The following is a 13,428-nucleotide window of genomic DNA, read 5'->3' as shown; positions in this document are numbered from 1 at the left end:
CATTTTTTTCCAGATATTTTTAATATTAGATATTTTGTGTTTGTTTTTGCTTCCTCTAATTATACATGTAGGGGTATGTATGATCGAACTATTCAAATCGAAAAATTTTAAATCTTACCTCAAAAAGTGGGATTGGGCATCAAACTTTTGATAGTTCATGAGTTGATAATGAGAGCTCGTTACTATTCCGTCATTCATGTTGTTGATCGATAAACCTTCTCCATCAAATTGAGGTTTAATGCAGTTATAAGAAATAGTGGAGCGGTCATTGGTGTTGCAGTTCGTGACCCTAGTGGAAAAAGTACCATGACATTAGATCAAATTAGATATTAGCTAGTTGTATTGAACTTGTCAAAAGAGTATTTCTTCATGAAGGTATTTCTAAAGTATTAAAGGTGTGTATTCATTTCTTACTGCTTAAAGAATATCGGGCTATCCTCTCGAACCTTTTGCACAAAATACTTTGATAAGTAAACAACCTCCAAACGTTTGTTAATTCTATCAGCAACTAGCATCGATGTAGTAGAGACCAAGACCATTTTTTTGTTAATCATAAGTGCAACTAGGTAGCTCGTGAGCTTGCTACACACACTTAAAAACATACACGGTTGATGTCTTGGCTAGAGGATCACCCTCCACAATTCGACCATCTTATCACCTTCCATCTATGCATTACTTCGTTTTTTTTTTAATGTTTTTTCTATTATGCACGCTAAAATAAGAACTCAAATTATAATAATTGGGTAGGATTCATCCCGTGGTTCACAAGTAATTTTGAATACTCCCACATGCATCAATCGGTGCGTTTTGTTGTTCGTTTTTTTTCGACCCGTACCTTTCTCGTGGGATCATTACAGTCAGACACATTAATCTAGTCGACATGAGCATGATACTTATGCCTAAAGACATAGACCTATGATAATTTGGCATGGAAATCACCCTCGACTAGTCGACTCTCTTGCTCCTTTTCATTTAGTGGTTTGTTTTATATTTTTCTCATACATATCCTAAAAAATAAAAAGCTAAAATCAGAAAGGTTAGATTGATTAAGTTGTTCAGAAGTAATTTTGAACACGAACATGCGTCAAATTGTTCATTTTTTTTTTATTTTTATTTTTATGGGCGGCCATTCATTAATAGGGTTAAAAATTTACCCTAGATAGAACCAATGCCAGCTGGCGCCAAATGACTTTTTAAAAGTCCATTTTTATTTCTCAATGAATCATTTTCCATGTGGATTTAATTAAACAACAAATTCCTAATTAAAGTAAAAAAAAAAAAAACAATCAAACAAAAGAAAAACTATTTAATTCCATATTTTAATTAAGCCTTTGAAGATTAAGTAGATTCCACGGTCTGCATTGGAAGATAATGAGTACTATAAATATCAAGCATTCACTCGTCTCATTCCATAGTCTTCCGGTTCTATTGCCCATTCTTCTGAAAACTCTTTTGTTCCGTTTATCTTTGGATCAATGACCGTGTCTATCAAGATAATGTCTCTTATTATCGCAACTTTAGGTGTGATATCTTTTATATTTGGAGTCGTAGCTGAGAACAAGAAGGTAAGCTTCTATTCATAAATTGTTTGATTCTTATTGTGTAGATATTTGTGCATTTGAAACAATCACAACAAGATGAGAACCTCTCAACCCATTTAATATCATATAACTTTCCAAGCACCCCATTGATGGTCACTATCCTTTCTTGTTGTGTTTGCTTATGGGCAGCCTGCATCTGGAACTCCTATCCCAGGCAAAGGCATTGTTATCTGTCAGTATCCAGCGGACCCAACTGTGGCCTTTGGATATCTTTCGGTTGCGTTTCTTCTTGCTTCTTCAATTGCAGGATACTTCTCTTTGTTCTATCCTTACCAACGAAAATTCGTTCCTCGAGGTGCCTTGTTTAAGAGCACCAGTTTCTCTATTTTCTTCAACATTACCCTGTAACTTCTCTTTCTAAATTACATCCTTTACTCTTAACTGTTACCTAAAAAGTGATTTCGAAACGTTATCAATCAAGCTATCTCTATGTTTGCAGGTTCACTACTGGATTGGCTATAACTTTGCTCATATGGCCTACTGTCACCGAGCAAATTCACTTGACTCGCAATGTTCATCACAATCTTGAGACAGCATGCCTGACCGCTAAGACTGGTCTTCTGGGTGGTGGTGCATTTCTATCCCTTGATTCATCCCTCTTCTGGTTGGTTTCCCTGATGTTGGCTGGAAATGCTCGAGAGGACTACTTTGATGAAATAGAGGAAAACGGAGACAGTGCTGAGGCTCTTAAGAACAGCGCATGAAATTTCCTTGTTTTGGGAGAATAATAATTCAGTTTCACTTTATTGTGGATTTACTAATGATGGACTATTAAGTAAGGACTTGCGTGTAAATATGATATTCCAAGGAATGTTCCTATGTAAAATTATAGCATAATTATATGATTTTTTATTTTCACTCTTTATTAACAAATGACAACATTTTTCATTTTGAGTGGTAACCTATAATAATTGTAAAAAAAAAATAAAATTATTTTGTAGTTTTGAACTGAGTAATATGACATAAATTAATATGTAGCACTTGCCTTTAAGGTCGGGATCTAAAATTCACGTAATCAATTGTACTCGAGTGTAAGGAGAACGCCTGCTAATGCAAACCAAGTAAGTGACCTTACTATCGGTTTGGTTAAAAGTTGATGTTTGTATGATGACATGTGCCTCGTGGTTATATACATGATATATGCTTGATATGTGTGAAATGTTTACGGAACGATGTGACTATTGTGTGTGTATAAAATGATATGACTAAGATATCTTTATGATATGATATGACTGGAATATGTTTATGAAACGATATGACTAGGATACGTTTAGGAAATGATACGACTAGGATATGTTTATGAAACGATATGGCTAGAATATGTTTATGAAACGATAAGACTAGGATACATTTAGAAAATGACATGACTATGATATGTTTATGAAACGATACGACTAGGATATGCGTATGAAATAATATGACTAAGATATGTTTATGAAATGAGATGACTATGATATATTTATGAAATGAGATGATAAAATATGTTTATGAAATGACATGACAATGATACGTTTATGAAATGATATGATCCTCATATGTTTATGAAAGAATATGACTAAGTTCTGTTTATGTAACAATATGATAGTGATGTGTTTACAAAACAATATGATTATGATATGTTTACTGTTCGTGATACAACGTGACTATGAGATGCTACGTGAATGTTATGATCACACGTGATATGATGATGTACTGATGGTATGATAAATGTTATGGTATAACACGTTTGGCGATATAGTACATGATATGCTGATGATATGATGTATGTATGATATGACATGATATGACACGATGCATGATATGAATGATATACTACAAAAATGTGTGGACATAATGCACAACCACAATTTATGTAAGAAAACTATGATAAAGATTATATGATATGAAGAAAAAATGGAAGGGGTCGTCTTACATGATAAGGAATAAAAATGTTGGGATCTCATGCATTATTGTGCGTTCATACTTCCACGAATACCCTTCTTTTACTATGAAAGGGACACGTACACTACGAGGCAGAAAAATGATCATTATGTTTATCATAATGCTACAACGGTCGTTATGCCTAGCAGGTGTCCGACATCAACAGCTCTAGAGAATGCTCGCCAGATCATGAAAGGGGCCCAGGAGGTGTGCGAACCGACTGGTGGATTCATACTCGCACGTGTGGACCGTTTGTACAATAGTAAATACACATCCCATTAACTCGTTTAGTATAAACACCTAAGGAAAATAGACTTATACGATGGGTCCTACACATGATTGTATGTGTTTGCATCTAACCCCAGGGTCGCTTAGTGAGTATTTCTTATAATACTCAACTCACGTGCTACTGCTATTTTAGGTAAAGGCAAGGCACCTCTGTACGACTAATGACTATATAGCCATTCGAGACCATGAAACATGCAAAGGTTAGTTGTATTTATTTTCTTAGAGTTACGTTCGAATAGAGTGTTTTTAATTATAATGTTAATTTATTTTATTTATTATTTTGTTGTGTCATTTTAAAGATGTTTTTGAATACGTAGCTCTATTTCAGTGTTTTAAGATGAAGTCTATATTTTATGATGAAGTCTAAACGCTTATTTATTCACAAAATGATTAAGTTATGATTACGGTAGTAACTTTAGGTAAGTAGGAATTTAGGGTAGTTACAGTATTCTTGTTTGAACGGAAGGATATGCTCCTTGTATTAGAAATTTATGTGATGGGTACAAATTAAGTTACAAAGTCATGGGATAAGAGGTCAAAAATTTGAACATTCCACTCGTCTTTTTAAACTAAAAAAAATTAAAAATAATATCCCATACCATATGAAGTTGTTTAAACCATTAAACATTAAAGAATTCTTGGCTCTTGAACTTGAAGTATTAAACTTCGAATTTAACATTCAAACTATAATTATTTTTTTATAAATCACCATAGAAGTTGAATATCCATAATGGTTTTTTTTCTGTTGTGTATTACACTTTCAATGGTTAAACTTTTTTTTTTTGAAAATATACATATATATAAATAGATGGCATCGTTGAAAATTTTGCATCATGCAACAACCTTATTACCTAAATCATTGGCCTTCGACTTGCAATAGATCGTTAAAGGTTCTCCTTCCTTTTAATTAAGAATCTTCACTTTTCAAGGTGACCCTCGAGATTTGAGAGACAAACAAGTGAAAACATTAAAAGTTGATGCAAAAGTAAACAACAAATCAAATAAAGACAATTCATAGCATTCATTTTTTTTTTATGTGTTTAGAATCTGTAACGACCCTAAATTTCTCTTTAACCTAAAGTAGTTACTGTATACCTATCATAAATATTTTATATTAAAACACTTCATTCAAAACTTTATCATAAAACGTTGCCGTGGACTTACATGTTTTCTAGAAGGTCCATAAAATAAAATACCAAAAAGTGAAATAACATAAAATAAAACTGCCATATACTACTAACCTATATGCTACAAAATTAAATGCATACTAACTTATACTAACGTATAGTCTACGGAATTCAAATTTTGCAAACTCCCCTATACATGTGTCATGGTCTCCTAGGTTGCGATGCCACCATCAACGTACAGGGGAGGGGAGTCTTGCCTTTACCTGGAAAAATAAGAATAGCATATGACTTGAGGTTAGATGCAAGCACATACAATCATGAGTGGGACCTATCATATCAGTCTATATTTCTTAGGCAGCTATCCTAAGCGGGTTAATTTGATGTATATTTACTGTTCTACATACGGTCTACACGTATGAGTATGGACCCACCAATCAGTTCGCACACCTCTTGGGCCCCTTTCTTGTTAGGCGAGAATTATATGGGAGTTGTTGATGTAAGACACCCGTTACGTAATAGCAAACTTCGTAACATTATAACAAGTATAATGATAGTTTTCTTGCCTTTGTAGTGTATGGATTCATACCATCGTAAAAGATGAAGGGGTATCCTCCAATGCATGAACACACAATGATACATGAGGTATAACGACTCTAAATTTCCATTTACCTACTGTCGCTACCGTCATCATCATCTAAACTCGTATGCGAAATTAAACATTTAAAAACTTCATCATAAAACATAATCTTCATCTTAAAACACAGTCATGGACTTGCGTATTTTGAAAACACCTTTAAAATGACACGATAAAAGACTAAAGAAAATAAATAAACCTTTATATTAAAAACATAATATTCTTGCCTAAGTCTAAGAAAATAAATGCGACTACCCTATACATGTGTCATAGTCTCAAGTTGCAATGTCATCATCATTCGTACAGGGACGCCTTGCCTTTACCTGAAAAGAAGTAGCACATGACTTGAGTATTTTAAGAAATACTCAGTAAGTGACTCACTATTGGGGTTAGGGAAATCAAACACATGCAACTCATGATCCACGGACCTATCATTTAAAAACCATCATAGGGGTGGCCTCCAGTCTTAGACAAATTTGATGTGTCGTATTTCCCTACACACGACCCACACGTACGAGTGCGAATCCCAAGGGGCTCGCACACCCCCTGGACCCTCTTTGGTCAAGCTAATCTGTAGCGAGTTCGGATGTCAGTGAAACCCCATAGTGTCATGCTCCCCATGAACTCATCATCTTATTGTGTGCGTTTGCACTCATCATCATCAATGGATAAGTATCCTAATGCATATGAACACACAAAATGCATGACGTCCCTATAATTTTCATCTTTAAATCATCTTTAAGACACAACCCTATACACCGTTCACACATACTCTAAGTAACATGCAAGCATTGGCTTTCATACATTCATCATCATTCATTTAACCAAGGTTGTCTTTAAGAAAATTTCGTCATAATGTATCGTGACATTTAGTACATGCAAACCATCTTAATATATGGAACATCGTCATATTAAGTCATTTCATTATCATACGTGTCGCATCATCTTATTATTATTCATCATCAACACCATGTCAACATCATGTACATCATAACATCATCATATAACATCATCACATCATTATCTAGCGTCATCAAGTTATCATATAACATCATCACATCATCACATCATCATATAATGTCATCACATCATTATCTAGCGTCATCAAGTTATCATATAACATCATCACATCATCACATTATCATATAATGTCATCACGTCATCACATGACATTATCACATCATCATATAACATCAACACATGATCATATAACATCATCGCATCATTATCTAACTTCATCAAGTCATCATACAACATCAACACATCATCATCTAACGTTATCACGTCATCACATAACATCATCACATTATCATATAACATAAAGCATAAATGACACTTGCAAGGGCCACTGGGCACTTGTCGCCATACATAAGACAAGTCTTCCGACCGAGCTGATAGTAAGGCCACTTACCTGATTAGCTTAACATGTTGTCACGAATTTATCCTTTATGAAAGTTCGATTCTGCCATTTGAAATCCAAGTCGACTTATGTGAGCTTATAACATCAATTTCAACTTTGAACTTCTACAAAATTATTTTTTTGATGTACATTGGTCTATGTGTTAAACTTCATGCTAACATTAGAGTCTTTGCATAAATAGACTCTTAAAATATTTATTTAAGTTTGTTATACTATTGTTTTCATGCAATCCAAAACTCTGTGATATTTACGAGATATTTTCTTTTCACTTATTGTCCATTTCCCTTTTAATTATGTTCACAATTTTTTTTTATTAATCTTTGTTTGTTTCTTTTTTTAATGGACTCTTCCTTTTTCTCTTGAAAGGGCTAGATTGATTTCCTTTTCTTTAAATTATGTTCACAAGGGCTTGGAAGAGAACTTGCTCTCTTTTGATAAGCAGCTTGCCCTGGTATAAGCATGAACGATATGATAAATGATATGGTATGAATAAAATAATAGCACGGGTTATATTTAATAATGTTGAAAATGAAAAATATTGGGACCTCATGTATTAATGTGTGCTCATGCATTCGGGGATACTCGTATTCCTTCACGATGGTACGGACGCATACACCACTAGGCAGAAGAACTACCATTATGTTTTACGTAATGCTGTCGTGACGACTACTATTTCTAACGGGTATCTAACATAGCATGCTCGACCGAAAAAGAAAGGGGCCTGGGGTGTGCGAACCGACTCGTGGGTCCATACTTGCATGTATGGGCCATGTGTAGAGTATATGGTACAAATCCAAGCTATCCGTTAGGATAGTACCGTAGAAAAATAGACTGTAATGCTACGTCTCATCATTGCATTCACATGTTCTTGCATCATAACCCCGATAGAAGGCGCCCCTGTAAGACTGACGGGGGCTTCGCCACCACGAGTCCGATGCATATTCAAGGGATAGGTTTCACATTTAAATTTAATAATATAGGTTCAGTTGTATTTGCATTTGACAATAGTATAACTCAGTATGGGTTAAGTTGCATTTGCATTTAATAAACTATAGGTTGAGGTGCATTTGCATTTAATAAAGTATATGTTAGTATAAGTTCAGTTGTATTTATAATTATTAGGTCATTGGTTAGTATAGGGCATTTAATTCAATAATTTTTTTCATTCTTTCTTTGTATTTCTTTATTCCCGAGGTAATAAATGAGGCACAAAGTTAATGTGGAATTTATAAGAAGGGTTCATTAAAGTAATTCTGCATTAAACGTCAGGTTAAATCTGTAATAACGGTCTTAGGTTAAATAGGAAAATTTAGGGTGGAAATCTCTCCTTAAAGATGCATTTTAAAACTGTGAAGCAGACGATGATACATAACATGCCAAAGTAGACAAAGCGGACAATTTCGACTAGCGAAGAATTTGGATGTTTGAACATTCGACCACACCTTTTAAATTTTGTTTTGATTGTGATTCTTTCATTCTTAATAATCATATCTATTTTTCTTTTGGTTTAACGTTTAATGAGAATAGAAAATTGATAAACATGGTTAAAAGAACTATTCATAACTCTGCATTAAATCTACTTTAGAATGGTAATTAAGGAGAAAATATAGAAAATGCAAACGTCTAGTTTGTGTTTAACACAACTTTGTTTTACATCTCCACCAAAAATAGCAAATAAAAAAGAATTGATATTTATAACCGTGCAACTATGGATATCCAACCTCAAAACATTCATAGGAATTAATTTTTATAGGGGATACCTTAAATTAGCTTCTGAAACAGTTGTTAAAACAAGTATATATATATATATATTTTTTTTTGATAACGAACCAAAATCCAAATGATTAAACATCAACTAAACAAATTTGAGTATTTTCAAAAAATGAAGACTCTAACTAGCTTCAGTGTTATCTTACTATTTGCTTTAGAATCAAGCATTATTATTAACACTTGTTTTTGCCTGACCCAATGGACAAGCTATTATTAACACTTGTTTTTGCAGGACCCAATGGACAAGCTACAAGGAAAAATTGGTATTTATTATAAGGCAAATGGCAAGTGACTATTTACAATTATCAAACAAATTCAGTTTTAAATGCTCATTTCAAGTCAAAAGACGACGATTTGAACAAACGTGTTTTTGGACAAGCGAGCCCAATTCCACTGCAGATTCAAAATGAACTTTTGGCATACGACTTTGTATTCGTCCAATTTTAACCGTTTGAATGGACATGCTTTGTTTGAGGTATTTTGGCCAGAGAACTCGCATTTGTTTTCTCAACCATGCAAGGTTAAAAACTGCATTTGGCAGCATTTGATGGTGAATTTTACTTAAAAAAATTTCATATGGATAAAATCAAGTAAAATCTCTCTAGCTCATTTTGGTCCCACAAAACTTTTTTATTTATTTATTTTTTATTATTATTGTTATTTTTTTTATGTTTGCTTGCTTTCATATGTAATAATTCTATAGAGGGTTGTGCGATTTCTTTATAGACTTAAGATGTTTATATTTAAGTCTAATAAAAGTTGGAGGAATCTTTAGGGAATTTATAGTTCTTTGGATGTTGATAATTTGGTAGGGTTTCAAGTTCTACTTGTTTCGACCCTGGTGCAAGCTTTCGAACTTTGGATTTGGCACTTAATGGCCCTAACATTCCCCTAACAATATTGTAAGGTTATTTACTTCTCGCTTCTAAGAGTGAAAACTATCTCCACAGACAAACATGAGTTCTTCCAGCATGTCTTTTCGTCACTCACTTGTTTGCTATAAAAATTCTCAAGAGGTCTTCTAACATAAAATTTCTCCAAGAAAAGCACATTTAATCTCGAAGTTCTTATGATTAAGCCAACAAAAAAGAAAGTGCATCTCGTTGATCTAGGTAGTAATTTCAATTCTTTTTAAGCATTTCTTAGTCATCTATACTTTGGATCATTTTATCAAATGTAATCTTGGTTCATTCATGTACTCTCTTTTACTCGGGTATCATTCTACTCAAAACCCTTTCAGGAATAAGGAATATTTCAGGTTTTAACATTGAAAGGGTAACAAATTAGGGCGAAAAGAAAATATGTATAATAATTGGAAATGGGAAGGTTAAGATCATAAAACCGATATATGCAAATAACTCAGGTCAATTGCAACTTTCTAATATGAAACCAACCAACCAACTGGCATAACATTTTTTTAGCAAAAAATATCATTAAAGATTAGTTGTTATGCTCATACAGAAAGAAAAAAATATGTAGAGGGAAAATGATCTTTGCAAGACTATGAAACTAAAGAAACTACGTGGAAACAGAGGGAAGAGATCAAGGAGAAGTACGCGAGTAATTCCAATATTAAGACACTTTCGAGGATGAAAATTTCGTTTTGACGTGTATGACGTATGAACAAAAAAATAAAAAATAAATAAAAGAAGTGAAACTTTGTGCCACATTGCTAAAGCTGAGAAGTGGCCGGTTGGCCTTTACTGTAAAAGGGAGGACCCCCACTTCATTTTATCGTCCTAAATGAACAGCTCGAGCCAGTCAGAGAGTACACTTTTGGACGACTCAAGGCCAAAATTATGGCTAATCCTACTTCGGCTTGATTCCCTCGGACTCTTTCCTAGTTTCAATTTTTAGAAAGTGTTCAAAGTTAGTATGACTACCTTCTGGCTAGTTAAATTTTTTGAATCGAGTTTAAATTATTAGGGGTAAGTTTCTATGCAGTATTAGGTTTAATTTAAATTATTAGAACTAAGTTTCTATCTATAATTGAGCTTATTTTAAATTATTGGGAGTAAGTTTTTATGCATAATTAGACTTAGTTTAAATCATTAGGAGTAAGTTTTTATGCATAATAAGATTTAGCTAATTTATGCGTTATGAAACGTTATGTTGAAAATATGAAAATGTTACGTTATGTCTTGTGAATTGCATGTATAGAATGATATGAATGACATGAAGACCGATACATAGCATGAAATATAACCCCGATATAAGCATGGACGATATGGTAAGTGGTATGAGAAATGGTATGATATGAATAAAATGATAGCAGAGTTATATTTAATAATGTTGAAAATGGAAAAATATTGGGACCTCATGCATTAACGAGTGTTCATACATTCGGGGATACTCGTATTCCTTCACGATGGTACGAGCGCGTACACCACTAGGCAGTAGAACTACCATTACATTTTACATAATGCTGTCGTAATGGCTACTACTTCTAATGAGTATCTAGCATAGAGAGCTACTAGAGCATGTTCACCCGACAAGGAAAGGGATCAAGGGTGTGTGAACTGAGTGATGGGTCCATACTTGCACGTATGGACCATGCGTAAAGTATATAGTACACATCCAAGTTGTTCATTAGGATAGTATCGTAGGAAATGGGCCTTAGCTATGTCAAGTGTAAAGAAAGGATAAAGGTTTGCAGAGTGTTTCAAAGTTGACGTTCTTTTGATTTCAGAGTGTTTCGAAGCTTTGCAGAGTCATTTGTAGAACCCATCACAATCTGGTTATCCTCATAGTTCGATCGATATTGTTCTGTAATTACTTCTTGTTTCATTTTTTTTATTTGAAAAACAAATAAATTTTTTGATAACGTCTCGTTTCTTTTTTTTAATTTTTATAAAATGTTTCAATTTAGAAAACCACACTGTTTATTTTTGTTGTTTATGTTTCATGTTCTTTCAAAAAAACATAAATTGAAGTATCATACCATTTTTAATCTTGAAAGAGAACTAAATGATTATTAATTAAAGTATCATACACACTGTTTTTTTTTCCTTTTATGTTGGATGGTTCTCGCATGTAATAATTTTATAGAGAGTTGGGGGATTTCTTTATAGACTTAAGATGTTGTATATTTATGTCTAACCAAAGTGGGAGGAATTTTTTTGGGATTTTATAGTTCTTTTGATGTTGATAATTTAGTTGGATTTCAAGTTTCTACTTGCATGGACCCATGTCCATGCTTCAAAATCTGGATTTGGTACTTAATGGCCCTAATATTCCTATGACAATATTGTCAGGTTACTTACTCTCGTTTCTAAGAGTGAAAACTATAACCATAGACCAACATGAGTCCTTCCGGCATGTCTTTTCCTCACTTGCATGTTTGCTACGAAAATTCTCAAGAGGTCTCCCAACATAAAATTGCTCAACGAAAATCACATTTAATCTCCAAGTTCTTATGATTAAGCCACCAAAAAGAAAAGTGCATCTCGTTGATATAGGTAGTAAGTTTGAATTCTTTTTAAGCATTTCTCAGTCTTCTATACTTTGGATCACTTTCATTCGGTAGAATCTTGGTTCATTCATGTACTCTCTTTAACTTTGGTATCACTCTACTCAAAACCCTTTCGGGATTAAGGAATATTTGAGGTTTTAAACTTGAAAGAGTAACAATTTAGGACGAAAAGAAAATATGTATAATAATTAAAAATTGTTAGATTAAGATCATAAAACGGGAATATGCAACGAACAATGGTCAATTTTCCTTAAAAGAAAATGATGGTCAGTTGCAACTTTCTAATATGAAACCAACCATAGAACAACATTTTTTCGGTAAAAAAATATCATTAAAGATGATTTGTTATGTTCATAGAGAAAGAAAAAAACATGCACATGAAAAATGATCTTTACAAGACTATGAAATGGAAGAAACTCTGTGAATTCCAAGGGAAAAGATCCAGGAGAAATACACAAATAATTCTAATATTAACACTTTCTAGACGTGTATGATGTATGAGCCAAAAATAAATAAATAAATAAATATTAAATAAAGGAAGGAAAATGATTTAACAAGACTATGAAACACAAGAAACTATGTGAAAACACAGGGAAGAGATCAAGGAGAAATACCCAAGTAATTCCAATATTAACACGCTTTTGAGGATGAAAGTTTCTTCTAGCCGTGTATGATGTATGAACAAAAATAAATAAATAAATAAATAAGTAAAAAGAAGGGAAACTTTGTCCCAGGTTGTTGAGGAGTGGGGGTTGGCCTCCACTATAAAAAAAAAAGGGAGGTGAAATCTATGAAGGATCAACTTAGTAATCATGGTTATATCAAATGAATAAAAATATATCTACAGGAAGGGGAGAGCAACTACTGGGCTATAGTGGAGTGTCCTAGTAGTTAACGAATGTTGGTTAACAAGGTTAATGAGTTTAGCTGGTTAATCTCGAATCGTTGGAGCAAAAGATCTATAGGTTTACTAGGTTCCCCTCCTAGCTCATATAAGACTAAACAAAAAGATATATTTAACCGCATTTTATTTTAATTATCAATTAAACAAGAAGATAGAATTAGAGATATTTAAATAAGATTTAAATATTTTAATTATGAGTAGGGATTCATAATCAATATGCTCGAATGGATTGGAATTGATATTTGAATTAATGTTAAATATTAATTAAATTATTTAATTAATTATTTAATAT

General features: G+C 33.1%; 1 protein-coding gene across 1 annotated transcript; it reads left to right on the top strand.

Moving 5' to 3' along the window:
- The first annotated feature begins 1,475 nt into the window (after positions 1 to 1,475).
- On the top strand, positions 1,476 to 2,308 carry LOC111436725. Its single transcript, XM_023074440.1, has 3 exons — positions 1,476 to 1,565; positions 1,731 to 1,945; positions 2,041 to 2,308. The coding sequence occupies exons 1-3, from the start codon at positions 1,476 to 1,478 to the stop codon at positions 2,303 to 2,305; spliced, it is 570 nt and encodes a 189-aa protein (XP_022930208.1). The 3' UTR covers positions 2,306 to 2,308.
- The last annotated feature ends 11,120 nt before the right edge of the window (positions 2,309 to 13,428 follow it).

This window comes from Cucurbita moschata, unplaced genomic scaffold (genome assembly GCF_002738365.1).
Source record: "Cucurbita moschata cultivar Rifu unplaced genomic scaffold, Cmos_1.0 Cmo_Scf00059, whole genome shotgun sequence".
Classification (NCBI taxonomy): domain Eukaryota; kingdom Viridiplantae; phylum Streptophyta; class Magnoliopsida; order Cucurbitales; family Cucurbitaceae; genus Cucurbita; species Cucurbita moschata.
This window is presented reverse-complemented; position numbering and strand designations above follow the sequence as displayed.

Coding starts and splice junctions, on each gene's coding strand:
- LOC111436725 (XM_023074440.1), top strand. CDS start 1,476: ATGACCGTGTCTATCAAGATAATGTCTCTTATTATCGCAACTTTAGGT. Junction 1,566..1,730: donor TCGTAGCTGAGAACAAGAAG/GTAAGCTTCTAT, acceptor GCTTATGGGCAG/CCTGCATCTGGAACTCCTAT. Junction 1,946..2,040: donor ATTTTCTTCAACATTACCCT/GTAACTTCTCTT, acceptor CTATGTTTGCAG/GTTCACTACTGGATTGGCTA.